The 17,288-nt window shown below is 45.4% G+C and overlaps 1 protein-coding gene across 2 annotated transcripts in view; it reads left to right on the forward strand.

The window, feature by feature from the left end:
* The window catches only part of NME9 (NME/NM23 family member 9), an 82,901-nt gene that overhangs the window by 18,403 nt on the left and 47,210 nt on the right, over window positions 1-17,288 (forward strand). For both annotated transcript variants that reach the window (XR_011314657.1, XM_069733557.1), the window contains exons 6-9: window positions 823-898; window positions 3,114-3,196; window positions 3,392-3,484; window positions 5,427-5,578. Coding sequence is in view for 1 of the 2 variants with exons in the window: in XM_069733557.1 (XP_069589658.1) it covers window positions 823-898; window positions 3,114-3,196; window positions 3,392-3,484; window positions 5,427-5,578 (404 nt within the window). In the remaining variant the exon portion in view is untranslated. The remainder of the gene's footprint in view (window positions 1-822; window positions 899-3,113; window positions 3,197-3,391; window positions 3,485-5,426; window positions 5,579-17,288) is intronic.

Consider the following 17,288-nt stretch of genomic DNA (forward strand, 5'->3'; position numbering starts at 1 on the left):
TGCTCTGGCGGAGAGCTTCCCTGCACTGACTGTCAGCGCCGGCAGTAACAGCGGTGACGTCACCGCTGTGCTCTGCTTTACGGCCGGCACTGACAGTCAGTGCAGGGAAGCTCTCAGCTGGAGCGCGTGCATTAGCAGCGCTCCTGCCGAAAGTAGTTTTAACCCTGTGGACGCCGGAGGACGTGACAGACATCAGAATGTGAGTATGTACTGGTTTTTTTTTTTACTTTTACAATGGTAACCAGGGTAAATATCGGGTTACTAAGCGCGGCCCTGCACTTAGTAACCCGATGTTTACCCTGGTTACCCGGGGACTTCGGCATCGTTGAAGACAGTTTCAACGATGCCGAAGTCTTTCCCCTGATCGTTGGTCGCTGGAGAGAGCTGTCTGTGTGACAGCTCCCCAGCGACCACACAACGACTTACCAACGATCACGGCCAGGTCATATCGCTGGTCGTGATCGTTGGTAAATCGTTTAGTGTAACGGTACCTTAAGAGAGAGACGCTGCCAACAATCACTGACTCGGCTTATCGCTTAGAGAACAAAAGGATTGGCAGTACAAAATTAAACATGCCAGATCCTTATCTCCAGCAAAAAACATCTGTCAGGGGCCTCTGTAGACATTAGACTATTGGACAAATCCATCCATTTTGGCGGATTCAGCCAACGTTGGTCTAATGTTTAGGGGGCCTTAAAGGTTCAACAGATATAGAAATAGAGCAAATGTGTATAGTGTGTCTATTGTACACAGCATGATGTATGACACAAATCAAGACTAAAATAGTGTTCTCTACTCACTATACCGTTAATGAATTGCTAGATAAAAGATGAGGCACTTATGGAGGAAGAGGAAGAGGAATTGTCCATACCAGCGCAGACTGACGATGATGAACTGGGTAAGTGAAAATAAGTATTTTGACACTTTCAGGCATAAGACTGATGTATATTAGTATGAGTATGTGAGTTTGTGGCCTACAACAATGCTTTTTCCAGAGTGCTTTGGTGTTAATAGTAATGGTGTTCACGGTAAGGCCTCTTTCACATTTCCGTCGGTACGAGCCCATTGCAATGCGTCGGGCCGACGTACCGATGTACGTTGTGAATTTACTGCACGACGTGGGCAGCGGATGCAGTTTTTTCAACACATCCGCTGCCCATTCTGCAGTCCGGGGAGGAGGGGGCGGAGTTGCGGCCACGCATGCGCGGTCGAAAATGGCAGACGCAACGCACAAAAAAGTTGCATTGAACTTTTTTTGTGACGACAGTCCGCCAAAACACGACGGATCCGTTGCATGATGGACGCGACGTGTGGCAATCTGTCGCTAATACAAGTCTATGGGCAAAAAACGCATCCTGCGAGCACATTTGCAGGATCCGTTTTTTGCCCAAACCGACGGATTGCGACGGATTGCAAAAAACGGAAGTGTGAAAGAGGGCTAAGACTGTGAGCCGTGTAATGAATTACTAAAATAAAGCTTTAAAGCTATGTACTTCTACATTCAGAATTTATTTTTGTTTATTTGCTTCCAAAATGCAAAGTTATGCAACTCTCTAAATAGTCTTCATTAAAAATGTTCTGCTCCTGTAGAGTTTCTGTAAGTCCTTTATCTATCTGAGTGGTCCGCAGAAAGTTATGAACTGGTCAGAGCTCTTCCTCCTGGTTTGATGGCTCCCTGATCCCCCCTTCAGTCTCTTAGATCGGCAACCTGTTTATATTGCAAGACAATCGTGAAACGAACATTTTTAACAGGGTTCGATCACAATTAGCTTGCAATGGAAATGCAGCTTAAGGCTGCCGTCACACTAATAGTATTTGGTCAGTATTTTACATCAGTATTTGTAAGCCAAAACCAGGAGTGGGTGATAAATGCAGAAGTGGTGCATATGTTTCTGTTAAGGTACCGTCACACTTAGCGACGCTGCAGCGATACCGACAACGATCCGGATCGCTGCAGCGTCGCTGTTTGGTCGCTGGAGAGCTGTCACACAGACCGCTCTCCAGCGACCAACGATGCCGGTAACCAGGGTAAACATCGGGTAACTAAGCGCAGGGCCGCGCTTAGTAACCCGATGTTTACCCTGGTTACCATCCTAAAAGTAAAAAAAAACAAACACTACATACTTACCTTCGGCTGTCTGTCCTCCAGCGCTGTGCTCTGCACTCCTCCTGTACTGGCTGTGAGCACAGCGGCCAGAAAGCAGAGCGGTGACGTCACCGCTCTGCTTTCCGGCTGACCGACGCTCACAGCCAGTACAGGAGGAGTGCAGAGCACAGCGCTGGAGGACAGACGGCTGTAGGTAAGTATGTACTGTTTGTTTTTTTTTACTTTTAGGATGGTAACCAGGGTAAACATCGGGTTACTAAGCGCGGCCCTGCGCTTAGTTACCCGATGTTTACCCTGGTTACCAGTGAAGACATCGCTGAATCGGTGTCACACACGCCGATTCAGCGATGTCTGTGGGGAGTCCAGCGACCAAATAAAGTTCTGGACTTTCTTCCCCGACCAGCGATATCACAGCAGGGGCCTGATCGCTTCTGCCTGTCACACTGGACGATATCGCTAGCGAGGACGCTGCAACGTCACGGATCGCTAGCGATATCGTCTAGTGTGACGGTACCTTTAGACTTTTCCTCTATTTGTTCCACTCCTGGTTTTGGCTTACAAATACTGATGTAAAATACTGACCAAATATTGCTAGTGTGACGGCAGCCTAAGCCCTGGCTTTGTCTTCTGTACTATGAGATGAATTCATATTTTAATGACTTTTCCTATTCTCTGTCTAATTAGTATTGTGTGTAAGGAAGGCAGTCATAGATTAAGTTTGTGAGACATGCTTTGTGAGACATTTTCTGTCCCATAAGTATGCACATAGACATTGCAAAGCTGTATTTACTGAAAGATAGTCGTGAATGAGCGTTCTTCAAAACGTTTGTTTCATTATTATGTTGCAGTGTAAACAGGCTGCCGATCATCCAATGAATGAAAAAAAACGCTCGTTCATCAAGTGAAAAGATCTTTTGCGCAGCTCAAAAAAATCATCTTTTTAAAGTTTTCTATAGATGTTTGGGCCATAAGAGTAAATTTCCTAATTTTCTCCATCCTGTTGTAGTTCCATCAGGGAAATCTTACACAGTGGCCATCATTAAACCTGATGCTGTTGCTCATGGAAAGGCAGATGAGATCATCATGAAGGTAAGGACGTTGTACCTTGTTTTCATGTGTCGGTCTATTATACAATATGAATATTTGTCATATTCTGTTGTACAGAAAACTAGAATTCTTCCCTGCCCACAGCTCACTGATACTGGGGTGATAGGGGAACAATAATCTGCGTAAAGTCTGCCAATGCTGCCTGGAGGAACACAATTACCGTATTGCACTTTTCAGATACAAGAAGCCGGGTTTGAAATCTTGGCCAATGAAGAAAAAACTATGACGGAGTCTGAAGCCAGAGATTTTTATAAGCACAGAGCAGGAGAGGTAAGACAAGTTCTTGTTACAGCAAGTTATAAAAACTTTTATAAACCTACATATATATTAGTGTTTACAGACCACAACCGCTCTGCTATGGTGGGGACCTATCATTTACACCAGGGGTGTCAAACTGCATTCCTGGAGGGCTGCAAACAGGTCATGTTTTCAGGATTTCCTTGTACTGCACAGGTGATAATTTAATCACCAACTCATTATTTGTGTAGGTGATTAAATTATCACCTGTGCAGTACAAGGAAATCCTGAAAACATGACCTGTTTGCAGCCCTCGAGGAATGCAGTTTGACACCCCTGATTTACACTGCCTGCAAGGTGGAATTGATGCTCCATATGTGGCATGCATATTGGTTTGTGCTTTAGAAGTCTTATTATGACTGTACAAACGGATAGCAGGATTAGCTGATTTACGGCACCAACAATTAGGAGTTTCGATGTTCACACTGTGATAAGAAGCAGTCAGTGAGACACGGGAAGCTGAATGTGACTGCATTGTTGGCCTTCCAATGGAAACCCTGCTGTTGTATCACTGCTCTCAGCGTTATTTTCTTATGCAGTTTTCCTGTCTGCATGATTCCTGTTCTGTGACCTACAGTGGCATCTAAAAGTTTGGGCACCTCAATCAAAATTACTGTTAATATGACCAGTTAAGCAAGTTGAAGATGAAATGATCTCTAAAAGGCCTAAAATTAAAGATGCCATTTCCTTTGTATTTTGGGCAAACAAATATATATGTATTGTAATGTTTTCATTCTTAAAAACTACGAAAAGGAAAATGAGCTGTTACAAAAGTTTAGGCACCCTTGTTTGCTCAGATAACCAGATAACCAAGGTTTAAAACTTTAATTTGCCTGTTAGGGTTATGGCTTGTTGACTATCATCAAAATACGAAAATGGTTGCACTCAATTGTGTTAAAGCATGTCAATGTGAAATACATGAAGTGAGAATAGCAAAATGGCTTTTGAAATTTAGGAAAAATACACGAGACGATTGGCACAAAATTTGGCCAAATAGCGTGAGCCCATCAACCATCGTCAAGGTATTCTCCTGAATCTGATGGGTCCCTGACCTAACTACCCAGTGTGAACACTTACCTATGGCTAATATCTGAATGCATGGGTGAATATAAACACCTCACTTGGAAAAGCCTACATTTATGGGTTGGTTGTTCACTATCATCGTTAAGAAAAAAACAGATTATGCAAATATCCCAGCTTTATAAAAACCCAGCTTCCTCTAACTTTTTGCCAAAAACCAGCAGCTGCTTATCACTCTGAAAATGAAAATGGTGGAGGCCCACAAAGCAGGGGGATGCTATAAGAAGACAGCAAATAGTTTTCATGTTGCCCTTTCCTCAGTTTGTAATCTAATTAAGAAATGGCAGTTAACAGGAACAATGAGGTCAAGATAAGGTCTGGAAGACCAAGCAAAATTTCCGTGACAGCTGCTCATAGGATTGATAAAGAGGCAAATCAGAAAACCCGCTTGGCTGCAAAAGACCTTCAGAAAGATTTAGCAGACTCTGTAGTTGTGGTACATTGTTCTACTGTTCAGAGACACCTGAACAGACATGGCCTTCATGGAAGAGTCATCAGAAGAAAACCTCTCCTGTCATTGACACACTCCACAAGGAGAGTAAGCCTCAAAAGGTAATTGCTAAAGAAGCTGTTCACAGAATGTTGCATCCAAGCATATTAATGGAAAGTTGATATTCTAATTTTGTGAGAAGCACCTGTATATCCCCAGGCTTGCTAACTAAGCTTTTTGGAGATCAAATATATAGGCCAATACACAGCTCCACTGCTTTACAAAATTTCTATGATACTTGTACTATATAGGGCTGCTTTGAGTAATTAGAGATAAAAATCAGACAATTATTCCTAAAATATTTAAATGACATATCACTAAAATGATTGATATTTGTTTGGACAGGAGAAGTTTCAGGAGCTGGTGCAGTTCATGTCCAGTGGTCCAAGTCATGTGCTCATTATTGCTAAATCAGGAGAAGACGATGTGATCCCGACATGGAGAGAATTCATTGGTCCAACTGATGTGGAAGTTGCCAAGAAAGAAAAACCTGAAAGGTGAGCTGAATATAATGGCGAGTACAACTCATTCAACTTGATTTTTTGAGCTGTTAAAGTATTGTTGTCACACGGGTGTCATGTCCCCCTGGGAGGCCTGGAGATGGAAGGTCACAATGGGTAATGAATCGCAGGTCTTCTTTAGAGACTTTTTTTAATCTATTTTCTTTCCATCAGTGCTGAACGGGTTAAGGATTCTTTTCATGCTGGCTGGGAACATACAAGTTGTTGCTCCCAGCTGCAACTGCTAACATCATCTCCTCTCACTACATATACTGGCTCTGGGCATTTCTTCCTTGCCAGTGAAAGAATATTCTTCCAGGAAAATGTTGCTCTGAGTAGTTGGGAGTAGTGGTTGAAGTGTTCTGTATGCAGTAGTCTGTGAGTGTTTATGTCACAACACTGTTGGGTGACTCGGGACCAGTGGCTCCTTCCCTGTACCTAACTTTAGGGGGCGCCCTAGCTCGCCTTACTCCCCGGGATACATCTGAGGGTGAAGATGGCGGGGCCTCCACCCTTGCCTTAACTCCTGAGTTAGCTGTTGTGAATTCTGTGGCTGAGTTCACTTCTGTGGTCACAAGTGGTATTGCAGTCTCTGGGCTTCCTCCCTCAGGTGTTTTGGTGAGCTCGTTGGCTGCCTTGCTATTTAGCTCCACCTGAGTCTGTCTTCCTTGCTCCTTGTCAATGTTCCAGTGTTGGATCTGAGCTACTGCATCTTTCCTTGGGCCTGCTGCGCTGCTAGATAAGTGCTTCTAGTTTGTTTTCTGTTTTTTTCTGTCCAGCTTGCTATTGTCTTTTGCTGGAAGCTCTGAGAAGCAGAGGGGTGCACCGCCGTGCTGTTAGTTCGGCACGGTGGGTCTTTTTGCCCCTTTGCGTGGTTTTCGTTTTAGGGTTTTTTGTAGACTGCATAGTTCTCTTTGCTATCCTCGCTCTGTCTAGAATATCGGGCCTCACTTTGCTGAATCTATTTCATTCCTACGTTTGTCTTTTCATCTTGCTAACAGTCATTATATGTGGGGGGCTGCCTATTCCTTTGGGGTATTTCTCTGAGGTAAGTCAGGCTTGTATTTCTATCTTCAGGCTAGTCAGCTCCTCAGGCAGTGCCGAGTTGCATAGGTAGTTGTTAGGCGCAATCCACTGCTGCTTATAGTTGTGTGAGGATAGATCAGGTACTGCAGTCTACAGAGATTCCACGTCTCAGAGCTCGTCCTATTGTTTTTGGTTATTGCCAGATCTCTGTATGTGCGCTGATTACTGCACGCTGTGTTGCCTGATTGCCAGCCATAACAGTACAAGGAGCCGACCCAATGATTCCCAATAGAGGGAAAAAAGAAATCCTGACATCATTTTTTTTTCTTAGCTCTGTCTTCAGTCTTTTTTTTCCCCTAGACATTAGAGTGCTTCAGGACACAGCTGTGGACATGGATATTCAGGCTCTGTGCTCCTCAATGGATAATCTCGTTGTAAATGTACAAAAGATTCAAGATACTATTGATCAGAAATCGATGCTAGAACCAAGAATTCCGATTCCTGATTTGTTTTTTGGTGACAGAACTAAGTTCCTGAGCTTCAGAAATAATTGTAAGCTATTTTTGGCCTTGAAACCTCATTCTTCTGGTAATCCTATTCAACAGGTTTTGATTATTATTTCTTTTTTGCGCGGCGACCCACAGGACTGGGCGTTTTCTCTTGCACCAGGAGATTCTGCATTGAGTAATGTTGATGCATTTTTCCTGGCGCTCGGATTGCTTTACGATGAGCCTAATTCAGTGGATCAGGCTGAGAAAAATCTGCTGGCTTTATGCCAGGGTCAGGATGATGTAGAAGTATATTGTCAGAAATTTAGGAAATGGTCAGTACTTACTCTGTGGAATGAATCTGCACTAGCGGCTTTGTTCAGAAAGGGTCTCTCTGAAGCTCTTAAGGATGTAATGGTGGGATTTCCTATGCCTGCTGGTTTGAATGAGTCTATGTCCTTGGCCATTCAGATCGGTCGTCGCTTGCGCGAGCGTAAATCTGTGCACCATCTGGCGGTACTGCCTGAGAGTAAACCTGAGCCTATGCAGTGCGACAGGACTATGACTAAAGTAGAACGGCAAGAACACAGACGTCTGAACAGACTGTGTTTCTATTGTGGTGATTCTACTCATGCTATTTCTAATTGTCCTAAACGCACTAGGTGGTTCGATAGCTCTGCCGTTATTGGTACTGTACAGTCCAAATTCCTTTTGTCCATTACCTTAATGTGCTCTTTGTCATCGTATTCTGTCATGGCGTTTGTGGATTCAGGCGCTGCCCTGAATCTGATGGATTTGGATTATGCTAAACGTTGTGGATTTTTCTTGGAGCCTTTGCGGTGTCCTATTCCGTTGAGAGGAATTGATGCTACACCTTTGGCCAAGAATAAGCCTCAGTACTGGGCCCAGCTGACCATGTGCATGGCTCCTGCACATCAGGAAGTTATTCGCTTTCTGGTACTGCATAATTTGCATGATGTGGTCGTGTTGGGGTTGCCATGGCTACAAACCCATAATCCAGTATTGGATTGGAACTCTATGTCGGTAACCAGCTGGGGTTGTCAGGGAGTACATGGTGATGTTCCATTTTTGTCTATTTCGTCATCTATTCCTTCTGACATCCCAGAGTTCTTGTCGGACTTTCAGGATGTATTTGAAGAGTCCAAGTCTGATGCCCTACCTCCGCATAGGAATTGTGATTGTGCTATCGATTTGATTCCTGGTAGTAAATTCCCTAAGGGTCGTTTATTTAATTTGTCCGTACCTGAACACACCGCTATGCGCAGTTATGTGAAGGAGTCCCTGGAGAAGGGACATATTCGCCCATCGTCGTCACCATTGGGAGCAGGGTTCTTTTTTGTAGCCAAGAAGGATGGTTCGCTAAGACCGTGTATTGATTACCGCCTTCTTAATAAGATCACTGTTAAGTTTCAGTATCCCTTGCCATTGATTTCTGACTTGTTTGCTCGGATTAAGGGGGCTAGTTGGTTTACTAAGATTGATCTTCGTGGTGCGTATAATCTGGTGAGAATCAGGCAGGGAGATGAATGGAAAACGGCATTTAATACGCCCGAGGGTCATTTTGAGTATCTGGTGATGCCGTTCGGACTTGCCAATGCTCCATCTGTTTTTAAGTCTTTTATGCATGACATTTTCCGTGAGTATCTGGATAAATTCTTGATTGTTTACTTGGATGACATTTTGATCTTCTCAGATGATTGGGAGTCTCATGTGAAGCAAGTCAGAATGGTTTTCCAGGTACTGCGTGCTAATTCCTTGTTCGTGAAGGGATCAAAGTGTCTCTTCGGTGTGCAGAAAGTTTCATTTTTGGGGTTCATCTTTTCCCCTTCTACTATCGAGATGGATCCGGTTAAGGTTCAGGCCATCCAGGATTGGACTCAGCCGACATCTCTAAAAAGTCTGCAGAAATTCCTGGGCTTTGCTAATTTTTATCGTCGCTTCATCTGTAATTTTTCTAGCATTGCCAGACCATTGACCGATTTGACCAAGAAGGGTGCTGATTTGGTTAATTGGTCTTCTGCTGCCGTGGAAGCTTTTCAGGAGTTGAAGCGTCGTTTTTGCTGTGCCCCTGTGTTGTGTCAACCTGATGTTTCTCTTCCGTTCCAGGTCGAGGTTGATGCTTCTGAGATTGGTGCAGGGGCGGTTTTGTCACAGAGAGGTTCTGGTTGCTCAGTGTTCAAACCATGTGCTTTCTTTTCCAGGAAATTTTCTGCTGCTGAGCGTAATTATGATGTGGGCAACCGAGAGTTGCTGGCCATGAAGTGGGCATTCGAGGAGTGGCGTCATTGGCTTGAGGGTGCTAAGCATCGCGTGGTGGTATTGACTGATCATAAGAACTTGACTTATCTCGAGTCTGCCAAGCGCTTGAATCCTAGACAGGCCCGTTGGTCGTTATTTTTTGCTCGTTTTGATTTTGTGATTTCATACCTTCCGGGCTCTAAAAATGTGAAGGCGGATGCTCTGTCTAGGAGTTTTGTGCCCGACTCTCCGGGGTTATCTGAGCCGGCGAGTATCCTCAAGGAAGGAGTCATTGTGTCTGCCATCTCCCCTGATTTGCGGAGAGTGTTGCAGAAATTTCAGGCTAATAAACCTGATCGTTGTCCGGCCGAGAAACTGTTCGTCCCTGATAGGTGGACTAGTAAAGTTATCTCTGAACTTCATTGTTCGGTGCTGGCCGGTCATCCAGGAATCTTTGGTACCAGGGAGTTGGTTGCTAGATCCTTCTGGTGGCCATCTCTGTCACGGGATGTGCGTGCTTTTGTGCAGTCCTGTGGAATTTGTGCTAGGGCTAAGCCCTGCTGTTCACGTGCCAGTGGGTTGCTTTTGCCCTTGCCGGTCCCGAAGAGGCCTTGGACACATATTTCGATGGATTTCATTTCTGACCTTCCCGTTTCTCAAAAAATGTCGGTCATTTGGGTGGTCTGTGATCGCTTTTCTAAAATGGTCCATCTGGTGCCCTTGGTTAAATTGCCTTCCTCCTCTGATTTGGTGCCTTTGTTCTTCCAGCATGTGGTTCGTTTACATGGCATTCCTGAGAATATTGTTTCTGACAGAGGTTCCCAGTTTGTCTCGAGGTTCTGGCGAGCCTTTTGTGGTAGGATGGGCATTGACCTATCTTTCTCCTCGGCCTTCCATCCTCAGACTAATGGCCAGACCGAACGAACCAATCAGACCTTGGAAACATATCTGAGATGTTTTGTTTCCGCTGACCAGGATGATTGGGTGTCATTTTTGCCGTTGGCTGAGTTCGCCCTTAATAATCGGGCCAGCTCGGCTACCTTGGTCTCTCCATTTTTCTGCAATTCTGGGTTCCATCCTCGTTTCTCTTCAGGACATGTTGAGTCTTCGGACTGTCCTGGTGTGGATTCTGTGGTGGACAGGTTGCAGCAGATCTGGACTCAGGTAGTGGACAATTTGACCTTGTCCCAGGAGAAGGCTCAGCTTTTCGCTAATCGCAGACGCCGTGTGGGACCCCGACTTCGTGTTGGGGATTTGGTTTGGTTATCTTCTCGTCATATTCCTATGAAGGTTTCCTCTCCTAAATTTAAACCTCGTTTTATTGGTCCGTATAGGATTTCTGAGATTCTCAATCCGGTGTCTTTTCGTTTGACCCTCCCAGACTCCTTTTCCATACATAATGTATTCCATAGGTCGTTGTTGAGGAGATACGTGGCACCTATGGTTCCATCTGTGGAGCCTCCTGCCCCTGTTTTGGTGGAGGGGGAATTGGAGTATATTGTGGAGAAGATTTTGGATTCTCGTGTCTCTAGACGGAAACTCCAGTATCTGGTCAAATGGAAGGGTTATGCTCAGGAAGATAATTCCTGGGTTTTTGCCTCTGATGTCCATGCCCCAGATCTTGTTCGTGCCTTTCATGTGGCTCATCCTGGTCGGCCTGGGGGTTCTGGTGAGGGTTCGGTGACCCCTCCTCAAGGGGGGGGTACTGTTGTGAATTCTGTGGCTGAGTTCACTTCTGTGGTCACAAGTGGTATTGCAGTCTCTGGGCTTCCTCCCTCAGGTGTTTTGGTGAGCTCGTTGGCTGCCTTGCTATTTAGCTCCACCTGAGTCTGTCTTCCTTGCTCCTTGTCAATGTTCCAGTGTTGGATCTGAGCTACTGCATCTTTCCTTGGGCCTGCTGCGCTGCTAGATAAGTGCTTCTAGTTTGTTTTCTGTTTTTTTCTGTCCAGCTTGCTATTGTCTTTTGCTGGAAGCTCTGAGTAGCAGAGGGGTGCACCGCCGTGCTGTTAGTTCGGCACGGTGGGTCTTTTTGCCCCTTTGCGTGGTTTTCGTTTTAGGGTTTTTTGTAGACTGCATAGTTCTCTTTGCTATCCTCGCTCTGTCTAGAATATCGGGCCTCACTTTGCTGAATCTATTTCATTCCTACGTTTGTCTTTTCATCTTGCTAACAGTCATTATATGTGGGGGGCTGCCTATTCCTTTGGGGTATTTCTCTGAGGTAAGTCAGGCTTGTATTTCTATCTTCAGGCTAGTCAGCTCCTCAGGCAGTGCCGAGTTGCATAGGTAGTTGTTAGGCGCAATCCACTGCTGCTTATAGTTGTGTGAGGATAGATCAGGTACTGCAGTCTACAGAGATTCCACGTCTCAGAGCTCGTCCTATTGTTTTTGGTTATTGCCAGATCTCTGTATGTGCGCTGATTACTGCACGCTGTGTTGCCTGATTGCCAGCCATAACAGTTAGCCCTCCGTCTGTTCTATTTTCCCACCCAGGGAAGAGGGACGTTACTGACTACCATAGTTGTTATGTCTGCTAATGAAAGGTGTAATGAAGGCAATCCAGAGACACAGTGTGCCTAGCGATCCGAGCGCACACAGTGATCTGACAAATACCAAAAAACAAAAGAACGAGCTCTGAGACGTGGAAACTCTGTAGACTGCACACCTGATCCTATCCTAAACACAACTAATAGCGGCTGTGGATTGCGCCTAGCAACTACCTATGCAACTCGGCACAGCCTAAGAAACTAGCTAGCCTGAAGATAGAAAAATAGGCCTGACTTGCCCCCAGAGAAATACCCCAAAGGAAAAGGCAGCCCCCCACATATAATGACTGTGAGTAAGATGAAAAGACAAAACGTAGGGATGAAATAGATTCAGCAAAGTGGGGCCCGATAATCTTAGACAGAGCGAGGATAGTAAAGCGAACTTTGCAGTCTACAAAAAACCCTAAAGCAAAAACCACGCAAAGAGGGCAAAAAAGACCCACCGTGCCGAACTAACGGCACGGCGGTACACCCTTTGCTTCTCAGAGCTACCAGCAAAACAAAAGACAAGCTGGACAGAAAAAAAGCAACAAAATAGCAAAAAAGCACTTAGCTATACAGAGCAGCAGGACACAGGAACAATCAGGAGAAGCTCAGATCCAACACTGGAACATTGACAAGGAGCAGGGATAGCAGCATCAGGCGGAGTTAAGTAACGAAGCAGTTAACGAGCTCACCAGAACACCTGAGGAAGGAAGCTCAGAAGCTGCAGTACCACCTGTGACCACAGGAGTGAATTCAGCCACAGAATTCACAACAGTACCCCCCCTTGAGGAGGTGTCACCGAACCCTCACCAGAGCCCCCAGGCCGACCAGGATGAGCCGCATGAAAGGCACGAACAAGATCGGGAGCATGAACATCAGAGGCAAAAACCCAGGAATTATCTTCCTGAGCATAACCCTTCCATTTAACCAGATACTGGAGTTTCCGTCTAGAAACACGAGAATCCAAAATCTTCTCCACAATATACTCCAATTCCCCCTCCACCAAAACCGGGGCAGGAGGCTCAACAGATGGAACCATAGGTGCCACGTATCTCCGCAACAACGACCTATGGAATACATTATGTATGGAAAAGGAGTCTGGGAGGGTCAAACGAAAAGACACAGGATTGAGAACCTCAGAAATCCTATACGGACCAATAAAACGAGGTTTAAATTTAGGAGAGGAAACCTTCATAGGAATATGACGAGAAGATAACCAAACCAGATCCCCAACACGAAGTCGGGGACCCACACGGCGTCTGCGATTAGCGAAAAGTTGAGCCTTTTCCTGGGACAAGGTCAAATTGTCCACTACCTGAGTCCAGATCTGCTGCAACCTGTCCACCACAGAATCCACACCAGGACAGTCCGAAGACTCAACCTGTCCTGAAGAGAAACGAGGATGGAACCCAGAATTGCAAAAAAATGGAGAAACCAAGGTAGCCGAGCTGGCCCGATTATTAAGGGCGAACTCAGCCAACGGCAAAAAGGACACCCAATCATCCTTATCAGCAGAAACAAAACATCTCAGATATGTTTCCAAGGTCTGATTGGTTCGTTCGGTCTGGCCATTAGTCTGAGGATGGAAAGCCGAGGAAAAGGATAGGTCAATGCCCATCCTACCACAAAAGGCTCGCCAAAACCTTGAAACAAACTGGGAACCTCTGTCAGAAACAATATTCTCAGGAATGCCATGCAACCGAACCACATGCTGAAAGAACAAAGGCACCAAATCAGAGGAGGAAGGCAATTTAGCCAAGGGCACCAGATGGACCATTTTAGAAAAGCGATCACAGACCACCCAAATGACTGACATCTTTTGAGAAACGGGAAGGTCAGAAATGAAATCCATCGAAATATGTGTCCAAGGCCTCTTCGGGACCGGCAAGGGCAAAAGCAACCCACTGGCACGAGAACAGCAGGGCTTAGCCCTAGCACAAATCCCACAGGACTGCACAAAAGCACGTACATCCCGCGACAGAGATGGCCACCAGAAGGATCTAGCCACTAACTCTCTGGTACCAAAGATTCCAGGATGACCAGCCAACACCGAACAATGAAGTTCAGAGATAAGTTTATTAGTCCACCTATCAGGGACGAACAGTTTCTCCGCTGGACAACGATCAGGTTTATTCGCCTGAAATTTTTGCAGCACCCGCCGCAAATCAGGGGAGATGGCAGACACAATGACTCCTTCCTTGAGGATACCCGCTGGCTCAGATAAACCCGGAGAGTCGGGCACAAAACTCCTAGACAGAGCATCCGCCTTCACATTTTTAGAGCCCGGAAGGTACGAAATCACAAAGTCGAAGCGGGCAAAAAATAACGACCAACGGGCCTGTCTAGGATTCAAGCGCTTGGCAGACTCGAGATAAGTCAAGTTCTTATGATCAGTCAATACCACCACGCGATGCTTGGCTCCTTCAAGCCAATGGCGCCATTCCTCGAATGCCCACTTCATGGCCAGCAACTCTCGGTTGCCCACATCATAATTACGCTCAGCGGGCGAAAACTTCCTGGAAAAGAAAGCACATGGTTTCATCACTGAGCAATCAGAACCTCTCTGTGACAAAACCGCCCCTGCTCCAATCTCAGAAGCATCAACCTCGACCTGGAACGGAAGAGAAACATCTGGCTGACACAACACAGGGGCAGAACAAAAACGACGCTTCAACTCCTGAAAAGCTTCCACAGCAGCAGAAGACCAATTAACCAAATCAGCACCCTTCTTGGTCAAATCGGTCAATGGTTTGGCAATGCTAGAAAAATTACAGATGAAGCGACGATAAAAATTAGCAAAGCCCAGGAACTTTTGCAGACTTTTCAGAGATGTCGGCTGAATCCAATCCTGGATGGCTTGGACCTTAACTGGATCCATCTCGATAGTAGAAGGGGTAAAGATGAACCCCAAAAATGAAACTTTCTGCACACCGAAGAGACACTTTGATCCCTTCACAAACAAAGAATTAGCACGCAGGACCTGAAAAACCATTCTGACCTGCTTCACATGAGACTCCCAATCATCTGAGAAGATCAAAATGTCATCCAAGTAAACAATCAGGAATTTATCCAGATACTCACGAAAGATGTCATGCATAAAAGACTGAAACACAGATGGAGCATTGGCAAGTCCGAACGGCATCACTAGATACTCAAAATGACCCTCGGGCGTATTGAATGCAGTTTTCCATTCATCTCCTTGCCTGATTCTCACCAGATTATACGCACCACGAAGATCTATCTTAGTGAACCAACTAGCCCCCTTAATCCGAGCAAACAAGTCAGATAACAATGGCAAGCGATACTGAAATTTAACAGTGATCTTATTAAGAAGGCGGTAATCAATACACGGTCTCAGCGAACCATCCTTCTTGGCTACAAAGAAGAACCCTGCTCCCAGTGGTGATGATGATGGGCGAATATGTCCCTTCTCCAGGGATTCCTTCACATAACTGCGCATAGCGGCGTGTTCGGGCACGGATAAATTAAATAATCGACCTTTAGGGAATTTACTACCAGGAATCAAATTGATAGCACAATCACAATCCCTATGCGGAGGTAGGGCATCGGACTTGGGCTCTTCAAATACATCCTGATAATCAGACAAGAACTCTGGGACCTCAGAAGGGGTGGATGACGAAATCGACAAAAATGGAACATCACCATGTACCCCCTGACAACCCCAGCTGGACACCGACATGGAATTCCAATCCAATACTGGATTATGGGTTTGTAGCCATGGCAACCCCAACACGACCACATCATGCAGATTATGCAACACCAGAAAGCGAATAACTTCCTGATGTGCAGGAGCCATGCACATGGTCAGCTGGGCCCAGTACTGAGGTTTATTCTTGGCCAAAGGTGTAGCATCAATTCCTCTCAATGGAATAGGACACCGCAAAGGCTCCAAGAAAAACCCACAACGTTTAGCATAATCCAAATCCATCAGATTCAGGGCAGCGCCTGAATCCACAAACGCCATGACAGAAAACGACGACAAAGAGCATATCAGGGTAATGGACAGAAGGAATTTGGACTGTACAGTACCAATGACGGCAGACCTAGCGGACCGCTTAGTGCGCTTAGGACAATCAGAAATAGCATGAGTGGAATCACCACAGTAGAAACACAGCCCATTCAGACGTCTGTATTCTTGCCGTTCAACTCTGGTCATAGTCCTATTGCACTGCATAGGCTCAGGTTTAACCTCAGGCAATACCGCCAAATGGTGCACAGATTTACGCTCGCGCAAGCGTCGACCGATCTGAATGGCCAAAGACAAAGACTCATTCAAACCAGCAGGCATAAGAAATCCCACCATGACATCCTTAAGAGCCTCAGAGAGACCCTTTCTGAACAAAGCTGCCAGCGCAGATTCATTCCACTGAGTGAGTACTGACCATTTCCTAAATTTCTGACAATATACTTCTATATCATCCTGACCCTGGCACAAAGCCAGCAAATTTTTCTCAGCCTGATCCACTGAATTAGGCTCATCGTACAGTAATCCGAGCGCCAGGAAAAACGCATCGACACTACTCAATGCAGGGTCTCCTGGCGCAAGAGAAAATGCCCAGTCTTGAGGGTCGCCGCACAAAAAAGAAATAATAATCAAAACCTGTTGAATAGGATTACCAGAAGAATGAGGTTTCAAGGCCAGAAATAGCTTACAATTATTTTTGAAACTTAGAAACTTAGTTCTATCTCCAAAAAACAAATCAGGAATAGGAATTCTTGGTTCTAACATAGATTTCTGATCAATAGTATCTTGAATCTTTTGTACATTTATAACGAGATTATCCATTGAAGAGCACAGACTCTGAATATCCATGTCCACACCTGTGTCCAGAATCACCCAAATGTCTAGGGGAAAAAAAAAAAGTGAACACAGAGCAGAGAAAAAAAAAATGGTGTCAGAACTTTTTCTTTCCCTCTATTGAGAATCATTAGATGGGCTCCTTGTACTGTTATGTCTGCTAATGAAAGGTGTAATGAAGGCAATCCAGAGACACAGTGTGCCTAGCGATCCGAGCGCACACAGTGATCTGACAAATACCAAAAAACAAAAGAACGAGCTCTGAGACGTGGAAACTCTGTAGACTGCACACCTGATCCTATCCTAAACACAACTAAAAGCGGCTGTGGATTGCGCCTAGCAACTACCTATGCAACTCGGCACAGCCTAAGAAACTAGCTAGCCTGAAGATAGAAAAATAGGCCTGACTTGCCCCCAGAGAAATACCCCAAAGGAAAAGGCAGCCCCCCACATATAATGACTGTGAGTAAGATGAAAAGACAAAACGTAGGGATGAAATAGATTCAGCAAAGTGGGGCCCGATAATCTTAGACAGAGCGAGGATAGTAAAGCGAACTTTGCAGTCTACAAAAAACCCTAAAGCAAAA

The sequence above is a fragment of the Ranitomeya imitator genome, chromosome 7, assembly GCF_032444005.1.
Source record: "Ranitomeya imitator isolate aRanImi1 chromosome 7, aRanImi1.pri, whole genome shotgun sequence".
Classification (NCBI taxonomy): domain Eukaryota; kingdom Metazoa; phylum Chordata; class Amphibia; order Anura; family Dendrobatidae; genus Ranitomeya; species Ranitomeya imitator.